The sequence below is a fragment of the Lycorma delicatula genome, chromosome 5 (genome assembly GCF_047948215.1).
Source record: "Lycorma delicatula isolate Av1 chromosome 5, ASM4794821v1, whole genome shotgun sequence".
Taxonomy (NCBI): Eukaryota; Metazoa; Arthropoda; class Insecta; order Hemiptera; family Fulgoridae; genus Lycorma; species Lycorma delicatula.
Window position 1 is genome coordinate 120,424,367 of NC_134459.1, and position 27,024 is coordinate 120,451,390.

Below are 27,024 nucleotides of genomic sequence, written 5' to 3' on the forward strand. Positions count from 1 at the left end.
AAGTCCAGTTATGATTTTCATTTTGTTCTACTTCCATTCCCAATACAGTGAAAAATGTAAAGTGATTTTTCAGTACATAGAAATATTGTACAGTATTGTATATAGTATAGATACAGGTGAGTAAAATTCTACAGTTTATTGGTGTTTTCATTCTTTCTTATCAAAACTTCTAGTCTTTAAAAATTTTAGAAACTTGCTTACAGTTATCTTATTAAAGGATACCAAATATTTTATTCAAGTTGACAGTTAATAATCATCCATTTCCAGGATAATTGTTTGATTATATGATATTCCAAATGTTTTACAAGCCAATAATGTTCAAATATAATTGGATCAGTTTCATTCATGTCAACCTTCCACTTAGGAGTGTAATCATCAACCAACCACCTGCCAACACACTACTGGATATAGTTGGAGCATCCATCAGAAACTTGAATATATTATCTATTGATATTGTTGAATTTTTATAATGGAAAATATTACTGAATAAGTAAACTAAGAGAATACACAGGGTTTTATATCAATAAAGCTTTCTGATCACATTTTAAACTCAAATATTTTATTGTTACATATTTGGACACTTGATTGAAGTAAGTATATTTTCATCATCACCAGTAATAATTTCAATGTCTGTAATTACATCACTATTTTCTCCATTAAAAATAACAGGTATTGTTATACCATGATTCAATACCTTATGTTTATTTAATTCATGTTTAGAACTAAACGTATTATGACATGATTCACATGGATGTAGATGCTCGTGAACAATATTTTCATCAGTTGATTGATTCTGAGGTGGGTTGTATACTACAGTTTGTATTTGATGTGTTTTCTGATGTTTTAACATATCATTCTTCTGTATAAATCTATGACCACATATGTCACATGCATATGGTTTATCTCCAGTATGCGTGCGGACATGGATATTTAGTGTTCCTTTCCGAAGAAATCGTTTTAGACAATACGTACATTGAAATTTTCTTGCATTTGAATGTTTTTGCATATGCTGATTTAAACTATTTGAACCACTAAATGCTTTATTACACACAGAACACCTAGAATAAAAAAAAATGTTTGTTACTAATCTATACATATTATTTACAATTAATCTGAAACTGCATCAGACTACTCACAAAACTTCTGCACTGAGGAGCTTGATAGAGCCTTGAATATGCTGAACGTAAATAAAGCTGTTGGCTTTGATGGCATATATCTGGACTTTCTTAAGGCCGTCGGACCTAAAACTAGATTATGGTGCACTGAAGTTTTCAATGAAATTCTGAGAACTGGAAAGTTGCTGAAGCTTTTCAAACAGGCTAAGATAATTGCCATCCTGAAACCAGGCAGAGACAGAACTGATGCTTCTCACTATCAACCAGTATTACTACTCAGCATGACCTATAAGCTACTAGAAAGGCTTATTCTAAATTTCAAAGAGCCATTGATCAAATCTCCCCCCCCCCCATCCAAACAGGGTGGCTTTAGAAATGATCAGAGCTGCTGCAACCAAGTCTTAACATCGACAACTCTAGTGGAGGCTGGATTTCAGCAAGGCCTCAAATCGGCTGCAGTTTTTGTAGATCTTATGGCACTTACAACACTGTGTGAAGGGAGGGATTGATGTCGAAGTTTATTGAGATCATTCCATGCCAAAGGCTGGCATTTCTAGTGAGCAACATGCTCTCTGACAGGCGCTTTATTAAGGTGTTCCTGAATGGACGGGCTAGCAGATGGAGGACTCTGAATAGTGGAATACCTCAGGGATCAGTTCTGGCCTCCATTCTGTTTAACCTGCATATCCATGACATGTCAGAGACAAACTACATGAAAATCCAGTATGCAGATGATCTAGCATTGGTCTTCCACAATAAGGAAGGAGTGGGAATGAGCTGACAGGTGATCTATCCTTGACATTAAAACAACAGTACATCAGGTTATCTAAGAAACTTCGCTTAGGAGTGAATCTACTTCGCAAGATTGCCAGAAGCAGTTGGGGTGTGGACACCAATACTCTACGCTCTGCTGCACTCGCTCTTGTGTATTCGGCTGGTGAATACTGTCCCCCTGTGTGGGAAAACAGTGCCTACACAACAAAGATTGTGCAGCTCAATGAAGCCATGAGGTTTATCACTGGAACTGTTAGATCTACTCCCATTTAATGGTTGCCTGTCCTGGCTAATATTGTTCCGTAAGATCTGAGGAGGAAAGTGGCTAAGGAAGACTTGCTCAAGAAGATCACTTCTCATAAAAACTCTTCTTGTACAATGCCTTACAAGATCTACCAACAACTCAGCTGAGATCACGCAAACCGCCCTGGGCTGATTTAGAAAGTATCAATTCTGTTGACGTGGTCTCCAAGTGGCGACAAAACTGGAATGAACATCCACCCAACAATGCTCACCTGGTTCAAGATCCGTCAAAGAAGGTTGAGAGATTTCAACTACTGTGCCAAACCTGGTTGAGGCTGAACTGCATTAGGTCAAGCCACGGGAGATGGGGTTTCTGCCCATCTGCTGACTGCGACTGCGGAGCAAAGGAGAAGACAATAAAACATATTGTTACAGAGTGCCTATTTCAACCACTTGTCAGTGACCTGGAGACTCTAAATCAAGTGACTCCGAGTGCTCTGGACTGGACTGGTTGTCAAATTTAGACATTTCCATCTGATTGTGGATACTTTCATGTACTTGTAAAACCATGTGATATATAAATAAAAAATTAATCTGTAATTATGATAATTACACATTTATGATATGATCAAAAATAAATTAGATCTGAACTGTAAACTAAATAACACAATTCTAAATATTTAATACCAATATTCTACTAAAGTTCACATTCATTAAGATGTGGTCCTTTTTCTCTATGAGTAAAATATTTAGGTTGTAGGAGTAAAATTCTATAAAGTAATTTGTGAATTGGTAAAGACTGCACAATGATTTAATGTATCTGGTGTTAAAACAAAAAAAAAAGTTAATTATATTTTTCATACCAAAATTTATTTTATTATCAGCAGGAAGAAATAGCACAATCTTTTACATTTTTTTTTATAGCTGATACTAAGAAGAGAGGTACATACATTTTTTAATATTAAAGCTCTGAATTCATGGATATTCCATATAACTCATTACACAGTATTAAAAAAGGAATTATTAAAAATTAATTAAAACAATCATTGGTTTAAATGTAATTCAAATATACCTGATTAGCCAGTTAAGCTGTATTGTCAGGTTAAGCAAAGTCAAATAGCCAAGAAAAATATTAATAAAATTCTGAAGAAAATGTTTATCACATATTTTGACAGTAATTATAAATAACTAAGACAAATACTAATTTAATAAAAAATATTTCTTCTTTCATGATGGCCACTTAAAACAGACTTTCTTATTCAAATCCTTTATTTCCAAATACTATATTCTACCTATAATTTCTTTCAATACACAATCAAGTTTTTAAAACATGATAGAAAATGTAATATGTACTATTTCTTTTGAATTAAAAGCAAACATTAGTTAGGAAATGTCTTTTCTTGTTCCTATAAAACTATAGGTAATTAAAATGTTGACAACCAATCAGTTGACAGTGTGACAACTTAGTGCAACATAAAGTAGGCATTATATGTATTGTTATGATCTGTAAAAATATTACATGAATTCTAAAGAAAAATTAAAGTTATTTTTTAAGAAATGAATACTAACTTATACGGTTTAACCCCAGTATGAGTCCTTTCGTGTATTAACTGCAATTCACGAGACATGTAACCTTTGCCGCAGTATTGACAATGCCAACTACGCTCTGTACAATGTAATGCTCGAATATGGTACCTTAAAGATGCTCTACTTGATAACTGTTTTCCACAAATATTACACCAACACTTATTTTCCCCTGAATGAGATACTAAATGAACTTCTAATGACTTTTTCTTTGGTAAAACTTTACCACAAATGTGACATGGATAACCTGTAACACATAGCCATAAGTAAAACTTAACAAAATGAAAAAGAAGTAGAACTATACAACAATAAAAAAAATTACTACGTTGACACAATCATGGCACCCTCAAAAATTTTTTAATTTTAACATATATAGATATATAGTATTGTATCAAATGAAATTAAACATGTTGTAGTAGTAAACTTAAGCTAGTAATAAATAAAAAATAAAATTATAAAATTAAAAACACCCACTTCCAAAGTAATTTGTTCTTCCAAAGGACATTTTGTTTATTCTTTGGAAGCACCTTATTCAGCGAAATTATTGGTAGCACTTTTATAAACAATCTTATTTTAAAAAGTGTAAGAAACCCACTAAGTATGCAAATGAATAAAATACATTTAAGTATGTTGTGTTTATTCATTGTTATTTTATTAAATCTTGGATTTCTGTGAATTTCATATCTTTCAAGGTTTTTACATATGAATTGTACAATTTATGTTTTGTGATTAATGAGTTTGTATGTCTGTCGTGTTCTTCAAAATATTCCTTGTATCTATGGGTTAAAGTGCATCTAGTCTATCTAATAATAGTACTTATTGCAATCACAGCAGTTTAATCTCTACACCATGAGTTTTTATATCAGGCAGACTGTGTTCTTACAAACTCTCTTGTTCCTCCACTACAGTAACTAATTACACGATTCCACTGAAAACTATATAGGACAAAGGGCTGGCTGAATAATCAACTATGAAAAGATTATTGAGTAGAATAATTTTCGATATAATTTGAATGCAAAATTAATAATATGTTTAAAAACTGGCATTACATTTCATCATGCTAATCCAGAGAATAAATACTTGCACAAATAAAATTTGGCCACACCTCATAGATTGTGGTTAATAATTTATTCAGAAATATTGCAAACTGTTAATAACAATTTTTTTAAAAGTCTGGTCAATTTTTCAAATGTACAAATTAATTAATTACAACAAATTACTTGTTTTGGTTTATATTTTGATGTTTATAGAATGGGTATTAGGAAAGTTTTGCAGTAAACTTGACTTTTTATAATTTTTTAAAATAATCTGTATCAAACATTATACACTACTCCATCCTTTGAAACCAATCTTCAAAGAAACCCTGCCATGTTTCATCAGAGATCTGTACACACTCATCATCCCAAGCACTTAGGAGGTCATCATCATTTCTAATACCCCCATTTTAATCTGTTCTTCATATGGGGAAGAGTGTCAAATCATATGAAGCAAGGTTCTAAAACTCCTCTCACACTAAAATAAACAGCCACCTTTTTCACTAATTTTGGATTTTCATGGGGTTTCCTCATCTTCAAACACCCATACTTTGTTTAGAGCCATGATTGAGTCGTCATAATAGTCAGACAAGTTTTGTCACCTGTTACAATATTGTTCATGCAAGGAGATTTCCTATTTTCAAACTTTTTTGGCACTTTATAACACCATGAATACAACATGCCATCTGATCATTGATCAAGTTATGCAGTACCCAAAGGATACAAAGTTTTATAACTTGGAACTCGCAAAAAAACATGAACTGCTGATGCATTAATACCAAATTACGGTGGTAGGTCAGATGCCTGTTTGTTTCAAGCACTTTCATATTGCAGCAATGTTTTCCTCAGTCAGACGGATACAGTCAAACTGACCTTGGAGCCCCCTAAAGCCCAAAATCTCTTCTTTCTAACTCTTGGTACAACCTAAATATTGTTGTACAATGAGAACAATCCTATCCAAATACAGCAATCATTTCCTCTAAATACTAATCAACACTTAACCAAGTGAAAAATTGGCCAGTATTTGATTTTCAACCAAGAAAACATTACTACCTATTTTCACTAATACAGCTAAAAAGCAAATAACACTGAAACAGTGACTATAGCGGCTACAGCACAGGTTGGGATCTGTCTAAACACACACTAACTTGTGATCGCCCATGATAATCCATTTCATCGTATTTGCAAAACTTTCCTATTGCCCTTTGTATATACGAATTTCAATAAGAGTTATCAATAATTTTAATCTTTTCATTTATCAGATTTATTTAGCTTCAGATTAATTCTTCCTACTTAAACATTATAAAACAAAAAGCAATAGTCAATATAATGTTTTTTAAACTTATGTCATAATTCTTTTAGTAACAGAAGACATGACTTTCCATCATGCAAAGAACCAAAAGAAATATGATGTAAGTAAATTAAAATAAATTAATATCAGATAATTATTAAGTTTTTTAAATGGTGTAATATATCAATTGACAAATATAGACAGGTCCAACTCCATTTCTTCAAATTGAAACTTTATAAACTTCATTTTGATATACTTCACCTTATCTTACTATATAACATTCAGCTTTACTCTCAATTTATTATGGGTCCCATAACCCCAAAAAATAAAAAAGGTTAGCTTATGCTTGATGGCCAATCCATGAATTCCTCACTTCCAACTCTTTAATAAATAGCCATATACCTGAGGAATTTCACTGACACCTTTTTTCAGAAGAACTGTTATTTTTCTACATGCAGAGTGACCAGGAAGTCACTGTACCCCAAAAGCTAATGAAAAATATAAGTTAGGATATGTGTTTAGAACATACAGTATTTTTTTGGGGTCAGTTGGCAACAGTTTTTTTATGCCACCCACTGATTAAAAGAAAGTTGTGCTAAAATGGCTGACACGAGTAGTTACAGTGTCGAGGAGCAGTTAATGACATATGTATGGGTTCATGAACAACAAACAAATCAAACAATCAAGCTAATTAATTAGTGACATGTTTTGGCATCACTTTAATAAGCCACCAGCACAAAAAGCAACCATGTTGGCTTGGGAAAATCGTGTGTTTGAATTAGGCAGTGTTAAAGATACGCCACAGATTGGATGAAAGTTAATGCGGTTAGAAACATGTGCTGCTGTTGCAGTTTCCACTGAACAATCCCCAATGAAATCAACTTGTAAATGGTTAGATGAACTTTGTATATTGTGAATGACAATGCAAGACCATATGAAAAAGATTTGAAAGTTAGGTCATTTCATCCGACGTTCATCAATGAACTGTCAGATGCAGACACAGAATGTCTAATTTCCCATTGAATGAAAAATTTCCCATTGCAATGCACCATGGAAAGATGCTTTTTACTGATGAATATGCAATTTATCACAGTTCGCATGCCAGAAATGTGTTATTTTGGGCGAAAGAAGATCCTTATTATGCAACAAAGCTGGAAAGAAAGACACCGTACATCATGATATGGGCTGGAATGACAGCTCATCATTTGTTTGATCTTTATTTTTTTTGACAAGCCAGTGAATGCAAAAACTTACTTATGCATTTATTTTGTGTTAGAGGCATGGTTAATACCACAGCTTCAGAGAAGGATCTCAGAGAAGGATCTCATGGAATGAGTATGGTTGCAGCAGGATGGAACACCTGCACATTTTGCTCTATCAATCCACACGTTTCTGAATGAAAAGTTTTCAGGATATTGAATTGGCCACAATACTCCAGCGTCACCAGCTCGTTATCATGGCCATCACAAAGACCAGATCTCACCACACTAGACAATTCAATAAAGGGAATTATTAAAGCACACATATCTGCATATCACTACACCAAAAATGAAGAATTGCATGATGCTGTGAGGAATGCCTTCCATAATGTAACACCAGAAATGCTACGTTGCATGTCACAGAGACGTAGCAACTATATGAATTGTATGCAACATAAGAGTGAAGACACAGACCCATTGCACCATTAAAATTAATACTAAGTATCAAGTAATTAAATAGAATAATTCATTATTATATCACATTTTTCATTTATAACTCATTACAAATTTTTAGTTCTAACTTTAGGAGGTACAGTGACTTCCTGGCTGGCCACTCTATATTGCTTGAATTTCTATACACTAACAAACTTGCTAATGATCACATATAATGAAATAGCGGTAGATTACTGTAATATTATTTGCTGAACAACATAACTTTGTTTTGAAAACATAAGCCTTTGAAAAGATTTCCACATTAAAGCAATTTCACAAAAGAAATCTAAATAAATGGTTTAACAGTACAATATTGAACATTTTATTTTCCTTAAACAACTACAAGCAATACAAATAGTTCAAACATTAATTGCCAACATAGTTAATTTCATTACTTTCATTTGTAATAATAAAATTTATTGATTTATCATGTTAACTTACAATGTTCAGATGTAGGTAGCTGCCGATCCCCTGCTTTTTTATGTGAACTTCGATGTGATAACAGCCGATTTAAAGTAGTAAACTCCTCAGAGCATACACGACACTTGTATGTACGATTTTCATCATGACATTTCTTAATATGCTGCTGTAAATTATTGCGACGATTAAATCTAGCACCACAATCAAAACACATTAATTTATCTTGTTCTGATAAATGAGTGCTTGCATGCTGCCTTAATTGTATACTTCTATGGAATGTTTTACCACAGTCTGGACACTTATATGGTTTTACTCCATTATGAATATTCATATGTTCTGATAAGTGAAATCTGAACACAAAAAGATATTCATTCATTCATTACTCTCAACCAAAATAATCAGACCATTAATGAACTAATTATAATACTAATTACATAATGTTATATCTCAGTTATTTAGAATATTTTTCAAAACACTTTGGACAAAAACAAATTAAAGTTTACCTTCAATCAACTCTTAAGATTGAGCTCACAAATTTTGCAAATTTTATTAGCTTGCAAAAATTTTTTAGTATAACTGTTTCTCAATCTCTGAATACTACTAACCATTTTGTGATCAAGCTGAGTTTTACACATTACTACATAGATTACCCATCTTCTCCCCCTCTGGGATTAACAAATTTTAAACCCAGAAGACTGGTACAATTACCTGCTTCACTAAAAAACATATACATGTTAATATTTTTAAGGAAGTGTATATCTGAAAAGTGCATTAATCATAATGCACAGATGATTTTTAAAAACTACTACCTAATACCACTTTGAAATCTAAAGCCAAGTGTATATTGCAATAGGTACACAATACAAATCAAGAAAACCTGAATATAGCTAAGGGCATGCTATTTATAATGGTCATTCAAAAAAAACTTTGGTTGGCTGTAAAAACACATAATTATTTTTTAAATGTTAATTTGCTACTAACAATTATACTTTCTGAAATAAAAAAGTCACTGTTAACATCTAAACAATACTATTTTGTTAGTTTTCTAGTCCATCACTATAGAAATCATATACTCAATTACAGCTTTTTTATCTCATTGACAGCAAAATAATGTTGATGAAAATTCTTGCAGTTCAGGAAACAAGTGAAATCACTAGATCAAGGCTGCAAGATAGGTAAGTGCATAAACACTTTCCAAGCTACTTTTTGAAACAGAGCTTGATTTATTACACACAAATACTATCATAGAACAAAAAATTCTTGATAATAGCCTGATTAATTTTATAACAGTGCAAAAATAGGCTGGTTAAATGTTTTACCATAAGATTTTAAATCTTACATTTCACCATAAGGTTATGAATTTATAGATAAAATCAACAAGCCTTTCCGGTCTCTCAGAAAACACTTGCCATGCTCAGAGTTTGTGTATCTTTTTTCAGTTTTAAAGTTGTTCCTGAATAATATCAACTCATTGATTGAAGTTTACTTTCAGTATTTTAGTGACAGATCTCCATTTCATCATTAGTAACAATATAATTAAAAACTTATTTCCCTCTTATTTATACTGTTCAAGAAATGTTAAGACAGCTATAAATTGATTTTTCTAGTCTCCTTCAGACATTGGTCAAGTAACCCACCTGGCATAAATTTCTTAGTGTCAAAGATGTTCAGCTATATAATTAGATGTAAGAGAGATCTAAAAATCTGAGGAAATGAAGTTACATAAAACATTATTCTTTCATGAATTTTATAGAAGTATTTACTTCAGTTTTAAGAGATGGTTATCTAGAAAGTCCACAACATTTGGTCCACATCAATGGTGTTTCCATTATTTGTGTACAAATCTCTACTGAGCAAATGATTTTTTTTCCATTTAAAAACAAAAACACAAGTTTTCTCTTTTTACCACATTTTATATACTTAGCAAAACAGTAATAATTTATTTACATTACAGAACTTGGCTCAGACTGAGTTAATACAACAAGCTGACTTTACATCACTGGAGGACCTAAGTGAGTGCTATGCACAAACTTTACTTTACTTTCTGGATGGTCCTGATAATTTTTCATTAGAATCTACTGTACACATTATTGTTATTCAGCTCTTGAGTATTTTATTTTTTAAGCTTTTCAAGCATGGCACCATTGGTAAAATATAATTATTATATATTATATTAAAAACAGCTTGCCAATGTATTATTTGGTCTCAAACGTTTTTGGCTATTCCGCCATCTTCAGGAGGAATTTATAATAATTTAGAATTAAAATATACATAAAAATATAAAATTCACATGATAAATTAAAGACATAACAATTGATCATCATAAGATAAATGATAAAGTCGTAAGTTAAATTAAAATAATTACGTAAATTTTGTAAGAGCATCACAATTGTTATGACAACTTGTGATGACAATTATGATTCTCTTACTAAACAGACGTAATTATTTTAATTTAACTTATTATTTTTACATTTACAAAATTTATCTTATGACAATCAGTTGTTATTTTTAATTTATCATATAAATTTTTTTTATACATTTTAATTCTAAATTATTATAAAATTCCTCCTGAAAATGGCAGAATAGCCAAAAATGTTTGAGGAAATCAAATAATATATAGTGGTAAGCTGTTTTTAATATTATATAAAATAATAATATATGATATTCATTATCATAAAAAAATTGAATTTGTGACTTTTTCCCATGTTAGGAAAATACTACTTTAGGTTCTTAACAACTAAGATTTAATTAAAATAGTCATCAAATTTATATACAATAAACAATATTTATCTTCTACTTTTTCAGTTCAGCTATAATTAATTTTCATAAAAATAAAATGAAATTTACACAATTTTTTTTTTAATACTTCATAAACAACACTCAAGTTTTAATTGTATGTATGAAAATGTATTTTATCACAGTCTACAGAGAATGACCAAGCTTGTATATGTAACCATAAGATGTATTTTTTTTTTTTTTAATTTTATGCATGATTTAGGGGCTACTGATTTAGAGGACACAATAAAATTGATAATTTCATGGGCTAATATTAATATTTTTTGTAGAATCTTTACCCCCTTCAAACAATTATTACATTATCATCTCATCTGAACGTGAAAATCAATAACTGCATTTGGCTTCCACAGCATATATAATTAAATCAAAATAATATAAAATATAATACACTGTCATTTAAAAAATAATAAATAGTTCATTTACATAATCATTTACAAACTTTGATCGGAAAGCTTTACTGCAAATGGCACACTGATGTCGTTTCTTTTCAGATTCATCAAGATGAGTTCGTTTATGACCATAAAGACTATTTACATGTTTAAAATTCTTTCCACATAGATCACAAAGATAAGGTGAATCATCAGAATGAGTCGACATATGGACATCAAGACCATTAATAGTTTTACAGATTTTTCCACAGTCTGGACATGACAGTTTTGAAATCACTTTATCATCTTTTGTTCTTTCATCTTCTTCAACTAGTGTCTGTTGTTTATCTTCAGAAACCAGAAGTGATTTCTGTAATAAAAAATAATACATTATAATTATTTGTTTACCCCTCATAAAAATAGTAGAACAAAAATAAAACCCTAAATAATAAATTACTATAACTGTCCTACAATATCCTTTCAAAAATTCCAGGGTACAGATTTATATAGGAGTTTTTGAATAACACTTCGTAGCCTATAATACAAAAAAGTCTATATGATCAGTTCTTTTCAGCTTATAAACAGGCATTTTCTGCCTGTACATTTTTCTAGTACTTATAAATTATAAAAATAATAAAATGTTTTCCTTAACTACCTACTCTAATTTTTTAAGCTTTTAATTTTTCATTGAAAAACTGATATTTTTAATATAGAATTTTTTTATATGTTTTTTTAATGTAGAAATATGCTACTGAAGTATTAAATACTTTTAATGATATAACATTTAAAAAAGTTCTGTTTTTTGTAATATAAATTACACTTTCAAAATTTTTTACAAGTCAAATTAATTTTTATACAATCTTTTCAATTTTATAAAAATTAAATAAATAAATAAATAAAATAAAAATATTTATTTAAATAAATAAATAAAATTAATTAAATAAATACATTTACAGTAGAAACTTTAATATTATCAGCTGTAAAACCTAAGCAGGGGAAAAAAACAATTGCTTTGTAAATACTTTCACATAATTTTGCAAACTTAATTACTATATGAAAACCTCTTGATCAATCCTTTTATCAGTGCATACAACCATAAAACCAACCACATCAATTTATAAATGATTGCTAAACTATAATTACAGTTAGCAGAGATTTGGCCCTAATAATCAAATCCTTTTTTCAACTATTATTTTGCTAAACTCAGTTTAGTTGATAGTACATAAGTGTAATAATAATAATAATTTAAACCAACTTCTTTTTATATACATTTACTGTCGTTATTTCTTCAATTACACCATTTTTGAGGGGGTTACAAGTTTGGGCCAGAAGAGTTTAGAGGTTTTTCACACCCAGATGTCCTCACTGATACTAGCAGCACTGATATAAATGAGCAATCACCAAACATTTAAATAAACATAGTAACTCATAATCTGTATACAATTTACACCTGCAGTTTTTTTTTTTTTAAATATATATATATAAAAATGGTTTTACACCTGAAAAATTCTTTCATTTATTATTTTTTCAAGCATTGTTGATCACCTCGTCTCACATAAACTTATAATAACAATATAAAAAACAATTTAGAAATAAGTAACAACAATAATAAACTTTTTAAAAAATATTAAATTTTCAAACATAAATACACTCTTATAAATGAACAGGGTAAATTGTGAAAAAGAACTGTTTAAATTGGCACATCTGAATTGATAGTTGCCTTAGTTATAACCAATTTTAATTACATAAACATGAAAACTACCAGATTTAACTTATGACAAAGATAGCATTATATAATTTAGTACTAATAAATCAGTTCAAAAATTACTTTTATGTAAATTTATACGTTTATCTTGAGCTTGCAATTAATTTACTGTGTTTATAGTCATTTTGTGATAATTACTAATTTCAAAACAACTGGACAACATGTTTAATAAATAAAAATATAATAGAAGCTATAAACAGGGTTCACAGATTTTTTCAGATTCAACCAAACCAGCTTAAGTATATGAATGACAAAGGTTGTTGAATAGATTTAACTTTACATCATTACGTATAATGTACTCACAGGCAGTACATGATGTTCTTCAATTACACTGACGATATTTTTTGCATTGTGTTCATCATTTAATTGAGGCTGATAGACAGAACGTAAAGAAAACTGTTGATTATCATGTATTAGATTAGTTAGTTTAACATTTTCTTCTGAACTAGTTATTCCAAACACATCATCATTGCTAACAACAACAGAAGTTTCAGTTACATGATGAATTGGCTGACCGCTGGGCCCTTCAATAGTTTTAACAACTTCAATACTATCAGAGATGGAAATTTCAAATTGTACATCTTCCAGTGTTTTATCTGATACACTAGATAACTGAAATGTTTTATTTTCACTTAAGTTATCATTATGCAGCTGAAAATGTTCCACATCAATTGCATTGCACTGTACACTGTTATCTTCAGTACTTGAAGATTTGTCCTGAAAATAAAATAACATATTTTATTAGATTTCATGATGAAAAAATTCATCAAAATAGAATATAAAATTCTTTAGTAAAGGAAACTGTAACTGGAGATCAGCTTGCTAATAGTTTAAAATTATTAACTATTATATAACTTACTTTCAAAATATTGTAACTCTTTCTTTCATGGAACCTTTACAACGGTGATGTTACGAGTAGTAATTTCAAAATACTGTAACGTTTTCTTTACCAATAATTGTAGAAGAACAACTATAGTACAGGGTGATTCAAAGAAACGGGAAATTTTGAAAGTTGTGTTGGTAGCCGAGGGCGATAGGTACCACTTGATAAGTGGCGCCAGCCTCTCTAACCTAACCTGCCATTTAGTTGTCATGGATTCGTGGAGTGGTGCGCAACGTGCATTTGCTATCAAAGCGTTTTACAAAAACAATGACAGTGTGGAGGGAGCGCATAGAGAATTTTGCCGTCATTTTAATCTGGGATGGCACGACCGTATTCCATCAGCACACGCAATTAAAACATGGATATCTAATTTTGAGGAAACTGGTTCGGCAATGAAAAACAAACCTCCAGGCCGCGAAAAATATTTTCGCAAATCACAAAAAAATTATTTTTTTGTGATGAGCGAACCGTACATACACCACAGAATGTTCAAGCTTTACAAGATGCTGTCACACGAAGTCCACATCTGTCAATCCGTCGTCTCTCAGCATCTTTACAATTGCATAGTTCAAGTGTTCGAAGAATGTTAGTGAAGGACTTGCAATACCATCCATACAAGTTGCAGATCGTCCAGGAACTGAAACCGAACGATGCAGTTGTGTGAGCAAAATTCTGTAATGTAATGCTTCAGAAAATAAATGATAACAAAGAGTTTGTTCACGAACTGTGGATATCAGACGAAGCGCATTTCCCCACCTCAGTGGATTTGTTAACAAGCAAAATTTCAGATACTGGGCACAAGAAAATCCTACGCAGCTACACCAGTGTCCGTTGCACAGCCAGAAAGTGACCGTGCAGTGTGCTATGTCATCTTACGGTGTTATAGGCCCTTATTTTTTTGAGGATGACAACGGTCTTGTGATTACAGTGACGTTGGCTTGTTACGTAGCCATGCTTGAAACCTTTGTTGTGGAACAACAAAAGAGACTTCCACCAATTCTTAACACAGCCTGGTTTCAACAAGATGGAGCAACATCACATACTGTACGAATATCGATGGCAGCTGTACGCCGGTTGTTTAGACAACTTGTCATTTCACGAAATGGTGACATTAGATGGCCTCCCAGATCGCCTGATCTCTCAGCTTGTGATTACTTTTCCTGGGGTCACCTTAAAAGCAAAGTGTTCCACAGTAGACCTGCTACAATGGAAGAACTGAAGGCAAAGATCGAGAAGAAATTGCGGAAATTCCAGTTGAGATGTTACGTCAAACCATGAGCAATTTAACGAAGAGACTTCGTGAGTGTTTACGTAGAAGAGGAGGTCACCTGGAAGATGTCATCTTTATAAAATAAACTAAAATGTATGTATCCTAAAATGGCAACATTTGTACAATTGCATGAAATAAAATTCATTTTCTAAAAAAAATTTTTCATTAACGTTATTTAATTTTTTTAATTTCCCGTTTCTTTGAATCACCTGTACATGAAGAAGGTGCTGAGCTAATTAAATCCAAAAGTCTCTATGGAAGAAAAAGTTACAAATTTTGAAAGTGAATTATTGAATAACAATTTTAAATAAATTAACCAATAGTTTATTTAATTTATTTTTCAATGATATTTTCTGAATAATAGTTACTCTATTCTTCAATTAACAAAAAAAATTTTTTTTAATTAGAATAAGCTACACAATTGGTGCTGGTGTATATACTACTATTAATGTTATAAGGCAGTCTTCTATAAGTTAATCTTTTATGCCAGTATTAATAATTAATATATTAAAGATGACTTTAATAATGACACTGATGGGTAATGGCATAGGAACTGCGTGAACTCTGAGTTGTCTCGATCCAGAATGAGAGTTTCAACCTGCAGACAAGAATATAGACACCAGAATTTCATGCACTATTGTAAAGTACACTTGGCTTCAATTACACCTTCACCAAAGTATCTTATGTCCCTAATATATGACACATATGAGTATATATATATTTTTTTTTTTCTCTTTTTTGACTGGTTTGATGCAGCTCTCCAAGATTCCTTATCTAGTGCTAGTCGTTTCATTTCGGTATACTCCCTACATCCCACATCCCTAACAATTTGTTTTACATATTTCAAATGTTGCCTGCCAACACAACTTTTTCCTTCTACCTGACCCTCTAATATAAAAGCGACTATTCCAGGATGCCTTAATATGTGGCCTATAAGTCTGTCTCTTCTTTTAACTATATTTTTCCAAATGCTTCTTTCTTCATCGATTTTCCCGCAACACCTCTTCATTTGTTACTTTATCCACCCACCTGATCTTTAACATTCTTCCACAGCACCGCATTTCAAAAACTTCTAACCTTTTCTTCTCAGGTACTCCGATCGTCCAAGTTTCACTTCCATATAAAGCGACACTCCAAACATACACTTTCAAAAATCTTTTCCTGACATTTAAATTAATTTTTGATGTAAACAAATTATATTTCTGACTGAAGGCTCATTTCGCCTGTGCTATTCAGCATTTTATGTCACTCCTGCTTCGTCCATCATTAGTAATTCTACTTCACAAATAACAAAATTCTTCCACATCCTTAATCTTTTCTCTTCCTATTTTCACATTCAGTGGTCCATCTTCATTATTTCTACTACATTTCATTACTTTCGTTTTGTTCTTGTTTATTTTCATGCAGTACTTCTTGCGTAGGACTTCATCCATGCCGTTCATTGTTTCTTCTAAATCCTTTTTACTCTCATCTAGAATTACTATATCATCAGCAAATCATAGCATCTTTATCTTTTCACCTTGCACTGTTACTCTGGATCTAAATAGTTCTTTAACATCATTAATTGCTAGTTCTATGTAAAGATTAAAAAGTAATGGGATAGGGAATATCCTTGTCGGACTCCCTTTCTTATTACAGCTTCTTTCTTATGTTCTTCCATTATTACTGTTGCTGTTTGGTTCCTGTAAATGTTAGCAATTGTTCTTCTATTTCTGTATTTGAACCCAATTATTTTAAAATGCTGAACATTTTATTCCAGTCTGCATTATCGAATGCCTTTTCTAGGTCTATAAATGCCAAGTATGTTGGTTTGTTTTCCTTTAATCTTCCTTCTAATATTAATCTGAGGCCTAAAATTCCTTCCCTTCTCCCTATACTTTTTCTGAAACCAAATTGGTCTTCTCCTAACGGTTCTTCCACTCTCCTCTCAATTCTTCTGTAGAGAATTCTAGTTAAGATTTTTGATGCATAGCTAGTTAAGCTAATTATTCTGTATTCTTCACATTTATCTGCTCCTGCTTTCTTTGGTATCATGACTATAACACTCTTTTTGAAGTCTGACAGAACCTCCCATTTTTCATAAATATTACACACCAGTTTGTATAATCTATCTATCAATCACTTCCTCACCTGCACTGCGCAATAATTCTACAGGTATTCCGTCTATTCCAGGAGCCTTCCTGCCATTCAAATCTTTTAATTCTCTTAAATTCACATCTCAGTATTGTTTCTCCCCTTTCATCCTCTTCGACTTCCTCTTCTTCCTCTATAACACCAATTTCTAATTCATTTCCTCCATATAAGTCTTCAATATATTCCACCCAGCTATCGACTTTGCCTATCGTATTACAAATCAGTGTACCATCTTTGTTTAACACATTATTAGATTTTAATTTATGTACCCCAAAATTTTCCTTAACTTTCCTGTATGCACCGTATATTTTACCAATGTTCAGTTCTCTTTCCACTTCTGAACACTTTTCTTTAATCCATTCTTCTTTCACTAGTTTGCACTTCCCGTTTATAGTATTTCCTAACTGTCTATAGTTCCATTTACTACTTTCATCACTAGCATTCTTATAATTTCTACGTTCATCCATCAGCTCCAATATATCCTTTGATATCCAAGGTTTTCTACCAGTTCTCTTCCTCCCGCCTAAGTTCACTTCTGCCGATTTAAGAATTTCCTTTTAACATTCTCCCATTCTTCCTCTACATTTTCTACTTTATTTTTTTTACTCAGAGCTCTTGCAATGTACTCCTCAAAAATCTTCTTTACCTCCTCTTCATCTAATTTCTCTAAATTCCACCGATTTATCTGACACCTTTTCTGCAGGTTTTTAAATCCCAACCTACATTTCATTAGCATTAAATTATGGTCGCTATCAATATCTGCTCCAGGGTAAGTTTTGCAGTCGACAAGTTGATTTCTAAATCTTTGCTTAACCATGATATAATCTATCTGATACCTTGCAGTATCGCCTGGCTTTTTCCATGTGTATATTCTTCTATTATGATTCTTAAACTGGGTGTTGGCAATTGCTAAATTGTACTTCGTGCAAAACTCTATAAGTTGGTCCCCTCTTTCATTCCTTTTGCCCAGCCCGCATTCACCCACTATATTTCCTTCTTTGCCTTTTCCAATGCTTGCATTCCAATCTCCAACTATTATTAAATTTTCATCTCTTTTTATGTGTTTAATTACTTCGTCAATTTCTTCGAATCCACACTCATCGTCATCATGGGCGCTTGTAGGCATATAGACGTTAACAATCGTTGTCAATCAACACCTAAAAAAATACACCTATAAACAAAACCTAATAAATACCTATTAAACCTAATAACACCTATAAAAATCAAAACCTACAATCGTAGGTTTTGATTTTATCTTTATTACAATGATTCTATTGCTATGCATTTTGAAATACTCTCTTCCCTATCTTCTTGTTCATTACAAAACCTACTTCTGCCTGCCTATTATTTGAAGCTGAGTTGATTATATATATATATATACATAGTACTTCAGTAGCTAATCATAAATCTATCCAAATTGGTTTCATAAATAACTTTTACTAGATTCACTGAATTAATACATTACCTAACATAAAACATATTTAATTTCTTTCCAAGTAACACTATTTCTCCCTTCACTCAATGTGTACTCCTCTTCGTTTCACTGTTGGAACTGAAATCAGTTTCATGTAATTTTATAATATAACGCTCAGAAATTTTTTCTAACAATGGTTCAAGTTTTAAATAATTTATCTCAGAATTGTCCACATTTTTGCAAACTGCCTTCCAAAAGTTTACATTTATTTCTCTTTTCTCGGTTCTATTGTGTCTTCTAAACTGAATGTTACATTCTTTTGGGAAATATAAATAGCATTCTCAATAGCATTTAAGTCCAAATTATAAGTTGATAATCTGACAATATATCCTTTTTCAGTAAACAAAGAATCTATTTTGTACTTTTTAAATCAAAGTTTATGAAGTTTTATCAGCATATACAATTCAGATTTGAAAATTTCAAGTGAAAATGGTATCTTGTTTTCAATGAGCCAGTCCAACATGTCTTGTTTTTTTGAATTTGAATTAGAGACTGGCTTTATTTGAACATTATGACACAGTCCATAGTGTGTGGCTATTATAAATCTCAGTAACATATTAGGTAGAAATTGAGACACAACCCCTTATTGAAAATTATTAAAATTCATATTGTTATGGTAATTGCTCATTTTTTATCAGACTTAAATATTAGGAGAGCATTTTCAGTAAAACCATCTTCTCCAACCGCATTAAATATTATTGCTTGATTGCTTGACTCCCTTTAGAAATGGGCGCTTTCAGCCGTTCTGAAGAACCATAGGTCCGTGATCCTTCCTGTGGGAAGAATGTATATAGTTTTCATCTAAGTATATAATTGAACAAATTTCTTCTCTATACCACATTATGGAGCGCAGATAATGCAAATATCTTGTATATCATCATTCTCAATCAAACTTTTTCTGTTGTTTTCAACTTTTTTCCATGAGAAGCCTAAATTTTTCATGACTACACGAAGAGCCCAAATTCCCCTTCAAACATTACTACTCTTTTATTAATGGCAAAAGTTTCCTCAAAAAAGGGCATTCTCTATGACATATGTTAAATACATTCACCATCCTCTGAAAAAAACCTTTGTTGAAATCATCCATTTTTAACTTCTTCTTTGGCCTTTTTTTATGAGAAGTACTGAATTCACTTCCACTGGTTTCATGTTGTTCTTGTTGCTTTAAAATGTACTAAAGGGATCTAATGGATACCCCAATCACTTTAGAAACACGAATTTGAATTTGTTTTAAATCTTTTGCTTGTCCTTCTTTGGCTTCTTTCTTCATAAAACTATAAATATTGGGAACAACTGCTTGAGTCTGACTTTTGATAATCCTCTCCCCCCCCCCCCCATTATTTTATCAGTTTTGCAGACACTAGTAAATTTTAATTTACGAACAATTCAAATAACATTAATTAAAAAATAATTTTTCTTTAACAACACTAACACTAGTAAAAACTTATTAAGAAATAACAGCTGTGAACAAAAGTCGAATTTAAGTATTAAATCCAGTTATTATTATTTTTTTTTTATCCAGTTATATTTAAGTTTTAAATCCAGTTATTGGTTATAAAGAACTTATAAACATTTTCCAGAAAAGTACATAAATACAATATTTTATGCTCAGAGCTTTGATCTTAAAAGTTGTTTACCTCCAACACAAACTATTGCTGCAGTGCTATGGCACATCCAATTTCTATCTATCACCACTGAACAAACAGCTATACTGAATAACCTTATTAGCTTTCATGACTTTAAACGTGAAACAAAAAGGAAAAAGGTAACAAAAATATACAAAAAGGTAAAACAGAAGAAATATTATTTGTTTAAATATGAATTTTCAAGATGTATTAATATGTTCAGATTTGAGCACTTTCTTACAATAAAAAGATTGTAATTAATAAAATATAATAATAGAATATTTTTAGAATTTGGAAAATTATAGTTAATATAAGAATAATAACAATAATATCAAGAATATATCAGTGGAATGTAACCAAATTCTATCCAAACAACTCAGGAGAATAAAAAATGTGAAGTAGAGTCATGCAGTTTATTTACTTATAAGCTTGTGCACATATTAAAACGAAAAATGAACAGAAAGTAATATTAAATAAATAAATAATAATTAAATGAGTAAGTGGTTGCAAGGATCGGTTTCTGGCTCTAACGTTGCTGTGTTTTTGAATCTCCCCATCAAATACAGCAATACCCAGAGAACTGGTTTTTTGTTACAACTTGCTGATACCATGCCAAAGTGCAAAATCATCACCCTCGTAAACAATATATTGTGTGATCATCTCATCAATCTACTCACTGAGAAAAGCAATTCATGGAAACTAGTGTATGGTCTGCCCCAGGGGTCAGTTCTGGCTTCCACTCTTTTCAATGCATATACACAACTGATCTCCCACAAACAAGTTCCCAAACTTTTTCTTAACATGGATATTAACACAGGCTAATACCTCATAGGCTGTTGAGTAAGCATTGTTGGTTAAGTATTTGGCAAGATGGAAGCTACAGCTGAACCCAAAAAAAAAACTATCATTTTCATCTTTCACTTAAAAAGCATGAGGCAAAATTATAGTCTGACATCCTTTCCTTTGACATGAATTTCCAAGTATCTGGAATTTAGCCCTAGGCCACAAATTAAATGAGCACTCAATAATGTAGCATGTAAAATGAAAATCAGAGCATTAGTTGATAGAAAATTGAGTGCTCTTATCAAAGTGATCTGGACCTCTGCAATTGCTCCAATGTTTACCTCTGGAGAGTAATGTTCTTCTGTTTGATCTGATCTCTTCATACCAATCCCAAGTGCCATGAGATTCAACTAGAAACTTAACTACTTGGATTCCTTGAGAAATAATAAACTCTTGTTGATCTACTCAAACTGACTGGCTTTCGGTGATATCCAATAATGCCCTCCACAGTTAAGAAGATTGGGTAACCTGAACCAGGAATGGAAAACCACTATTACTATTCCACAGTGATAACAATAGCATTTTCACAGGATAATTGTCATCTCATTGGTCCCTTGGCTGCTGGCTTGGTTACCAAAACAGTCTGGTTTTACTGATGAAGGGAACAAGAGAAAGGAGCTATTCATAGAGCAGATTCTAGGCCAAGCAATCCTACAAGGAAGGCACCATAACTTTTCACATCCACATAGTTAATAACACTGCTAAACAGAACAACTGGCCAAAAAAGAGATTCTACAATTTTCAATAAATAAGGGTAGTCCTCTTCTCCCAACTGTTACTGGAGCCTTTACAGCCAAATGATACATTTAATTAAGGATTGCTCAAAAGGAAATATTATCAATAGTGGGATGTGATCTGGAAGTTGCCAAAGTATTCTCCAAAATGATCTGAATATGTATCACATTTATCAAAAACATTGTTCCAAAAATGTTTGCCATCATAAAATTAAAATCAATTTTGATCTTGCTTGGCTAATTAAAATCAAAACTTTCTGAGCAACCTCATAATGAGATATGGTACTTTTTGTGGGATCCATGACAAAATGCCAGCCATCAGAGTGGAAATCAGCATCATCTCTGTGTCACAGGAATTTCGTTTGGATAGGAGGAAAGGAAAGGATATGTTGGAAGACTTTTCAATTTGCAGGACACTGTTTATTACAAATTCATTCATGGGCTGATAGTGGAAAAAAGTCCATCAACATCCTTAGTATTTTATAGGATATAGTAAGAAAAAAGATCCTGAAAAATGGGAAACAAAGAATTAGTTCTTTGCATATTGGTCTGGACAATGCACCTGCATTGGTCTGTGCTTATCAAAAAGTACCTGGTACTTACACAACGTAACAACTCCCAAATTAGGAACAGCTGATTTTTACTTGTTTTCTCACTTGACAAATGTTCTGAATGGGAAAAGATACAAGAATGCTGCTGATGTAATGAATAATATAATAAAGCAGTTAAGATTGTTATCTCAAAAGGGTTCCGAGAATGTTTCCAACAACTTGTGTGTTGTTTCCAAAATGTGTAGCAACAAAAATGTGTAGCTGCCGAAGGAAACTACTTTGATGTAAATGTAAACAAAAGTTCTTTATATAAGCAGTTTTTTTGAAAAATAAACTAATTTCAGGAACTTTTTGAACCTACCTACAAATATCACCATTTGGCCATTTTAGTGCAATACCAAAGACCTACTTATTTGGGGTTCCTTTTCTAATAGCTTAACGAAAGAAGGCTGAGAAAATATGCATAAATAATGACAAAGAACAGATTATTATAAAAATATATTTATTAAAATAAACCAAATAATAATTACACGATTATTTTGTACAAATAAAATTCAATTATATTAAATAAGTAGCTTTTAAACTAGTTATAAATCCATAATGCATCAATTTTTACCACATTAATAAAAATATTACAGAAAAGACAGTTAGAAAAAATTAGCAGGACTATATTATTCAAACAAAGAAACTTATAATTAGAATGAAATCTGCAAACAAGAAAGAAAGTATAAAAAATATTTAAAAATAAAAAAAAAACACCAGCACTCTTAATTAGATGCAATTTTTTACATTATAATTACACATACTTACATTAGCAGACACATTATTAGATGAGTTTATTAATAAATGACGAAGTTTCAAATCTGCTGCCTTTGCTGTTTGAACAAGTTCATGACATATGTTCAGCTTACAGATGCATGGTTCACAAACTTGATGAGGCAAACTATCAGATATCTGAACCTAGATGCAGTAAAAATAATCAAAGATTTAAAATTGCTTGATTCATAACACTATATTAAAATTTTCTTCCTTAACTAACGGCTGTCCAAGAACAATATGATTAAGTCATGATTAATAAGCAATCCATCCTCATAGATAATGATTCCTAACATCCATTATAAGTACATTTAAATCAACACAAACAATAAAAAATCGCTATACAATTACTGAATAAATATTATGCACTTTTAATGGGTAAATTCTACAAAACTGAATACCTGTCAAGATTCTTTAATTTTATTTTCTTTAACTGACTATCCAATTTGTGTAATGGTTAGCCAGGTAGATCCTAGCTTCTAGCAGTTGGTCTAGGGTTCAATTCCTGGCCAGGGTATGGCAAAAAAAGAAAACCGCTCAGGAATAAGTAACATTAAATACTTATAAGTGTCAAAATCAATAATTAAACAGAACAGATAAGTGGGGAACTTTAATAATTAACCTAACAAACTGAAGCCATGGCAAACACCACAGTTTTGGTGTGGTAATGTCAGTAATGATTGAGTAAATTATTACTCAATCAATACTGACATTATTAATCAAAGCAGCTCTTCTTTCAAGGGTTCATATTTTTGTCTTTATACTCCCACCACATACTATTGATTTTGTACTATTTATATTGATACTAAGGCTTGTCCTTTGGTAGACATTATACATGTGCCACAATAACATGAGGAAGCCACTTAGTTAGGCATCCCAGATGCTAATACTAAGCAAAGGACTATCATTGAAAATGTGGGTTCAGAAATAGTTTTGTTCCTGATGATTTTAGTATCATTTTGTTTACAGGTAAAATTTGATGTAAAAAAAAAGATGATAAAATTCCAATTAGACTGCCTATAGTTATTCTTACATTCAGTGTAGTATAATGTAAAAATAGTTTAATTAGCTGGATGTAATATGTTAATGGCAAATATACAATCCAAACAGCTACTATGTTATATGATTAATGAATTAGAAATCTAAAGAAAAATTTAAAATTCTTAGGAGAACAACACCTCACCTTACCTTGTCTTAAGACCTACAAGGTCTTATATACTATTAACTTATTATTATAAGTGATTGGTTACATTATAAAAGTATACCAATCAACACAAGATTTAATTACTCAATCACATATGATTGTTATTATTAAGTGAAAATTTAATTATATAAGAAAAATTTAGAAAAAAATAGACCACAAAATCATACAGGTATTTCAAAAACTAAACTAGTTAGACATACTGTATTCTGAACACAAATGCCAGAAGATATGAAAAATCTTGTTTTAGAACATCAGGTGCATCAGCAATTGTCAAGTGAATAGCAGATGTCCCTTTTGTCTCAATGCCAATCAAAACCTAGTCAAAGATCACAGGCATACATTTTAGAATACAATTCTAGTCATTTAATAACATCAGTGGATTACAATTTAAAGTAGAATGCCATTTTTAATCTCGAAACTTCAAATAAAATAAAATTTCTAAGATAAAATGTTCTAGTCATGAGTTTCCTAATACAATATGAGAAAAGTCAGTAAACGGTATTTCCTTTTTTTTAAGAACATGATATAAAACTAAATACTTCAAGTCCAGTTATTCCATGCAGTTACAACATAGTAGAAGCTGCAGTAAAGATTGAAAAATAAGTAAAAACTAACAGATAGTATCCAAAATTCTTGTAATAGTATCACAACATCACATGCCATGTCTTAAGTCTAAGCAACACTACATATGCGCATGTAAACAAAAATTATTAAAAAGGTTAAGTACATCGCTTTAGTAATATAAATTAAGGTAACAAACTGATTCCAATGCACACACTACAACATCAGTGCAATTAAATTAAAGGCTTTTCTCTAATGAATAGTGACTGTAGAGAAACACATTGCTATCTTGGGGTAACAATTCAGATTTAAGTATCAGAAATATTAAGGGAAAAATTACAACAAAGATATGCATACGTAGTAAGATTTTGAGATATATGAACCTTTAAACAGACTTTGGTTGGTACTGGTCAAAAAATGAACGAGACTTAAGGGAAAAGATGAAAAAGAAACCAGCAATGGTGTAATTAAAATATAAATGAGAAGGATCCAAGACGATGGTGCACAGAAGAAACAAATGGGTTCATTACTACAAATTACTCCTACCTGATGTAGTGACATCACTGCAGTTATTATTTGAAAACTGCTGTGGACCAAATTAAAATTAGTGAAAACTAATAACACATATATGAAAAAAAAATGGGTATAAAACTTTTAAACTTCAGTATCTCTAAGAAGCAATAAATGAAATATAGTCTGAAAAAAATTGTCTTACCTTAATAGGAAGATGACTCTCAATTTTTGATAGTAAACTTAATTCTAATCCTGGATGTTCAAATATTGGTATAAATTGTTCACAGTCTTCTTCAGCACAAACTCTACAAATATGATCAATACATATTGTAGACTGACACGTCATCTGAAATTTTAATAATTTTTTCAAAATAAATATAAACAATCTTTTAATTTTCTGGGATGACAGCAAAAGATTATACAACTGAAATAAAAAATGAACATTTCACTCACAGTAATTAACAAATTAATCTATTAAATTAACAGATTACCAGAATCTAGGGTTTATTTTAACATTGGTTTGAAGAAAACATTTACTTTATATTCAATATGCAAGGCATATTACAACTTAATTAGATCTATTTATTACAGTAGAAAATTTAAAAATTAGGCTACATCAATTTTATTTTAACCAAAGTAATAAATATTAACTGCAAATGATTAAAACGTGGTTAATATTTATTAACAATTTCTGAAGCATGATAAATTAAAAATATATTAGATTCAAATATGTAAATGTTCAGTAACTACCTTAGCCTAACAACTTCATCAATTATGATAAAAATTTGTCATTTTATTTTATAGGTGTGAATAAATGAACACTTATTCACTTAAGAAAATTATAAAATTTATTTCTTTAACAAATACTACCATCCAGAGCTGCTTCACACTGAGAGCTTACTAACGTAAACAAAACGCTAAGAAAAAAATAAAGGTTAAGTTCCAAAATAATGATTCGATAGCAGCGCTTCGAAATCAATCTGTAAATTTTAAAGAGCGGACATTTCAAACTACGTACGACTTAATAAAGAATTACAACTTGCTCATCTAAAATGATTTCGTTTTGTACTTTTGTTTAGTTTAAACAATAACATTCAATGAAAATATCATAATAATATTTCTACTGATGCACATAATACAAATCCAATACATAAACAATTTAATATCATGAAAATTTCTTTTCTCTGTCGTTATTTTTTCGTTAAGTTTTACCCGTCAGGTCTTTCTTTTTTTTTACCTCCGGGACCACCGTTACGTATTGCTTCAGAGCAAGAGATGAATGACAAGTAGTTGTGAAAATGTCATGCCTGACCGGGATTCGAACCCGGGACCTCCG

General features: G+C 31.1%; 1 protein-coding gene across 1 annotated transcript; it reads right to left on the reverse strand.

The window, feature by feature from the left end:
• Window positions 1-525: 525 nt before the first annotated feature.
• On the reverse strand, window positions 526-26,627 carry LOC142325339 (uncharacterized). The gene is made up of 8 exons (XM_075366968.1): window positions 26,439-26,627; window positions 25,891-26,034; window positions 23,405-23,554; window positions 13,385-13,798; window positions 11,388-11,686; window positions 8,174-8,502; window positions 3,702-3,963; window positions 526-1,058 (listed from the first exon to the last, which is right to left on the reverse strand). The coding sequence occupies exons 2-8, from the start codon at window positions 26,032-26,034 to the stop codon at window positions 566-568; spliced, it is 2,091 nt and encodes a 696-aa protein (XP_075223083.1). The 5' UTR covers window positions 26,439-26,627; the 3' UTR covers window positions 526-565.
• Window positions 26,628-27,024: the final 397 nt, after the last annotated feature.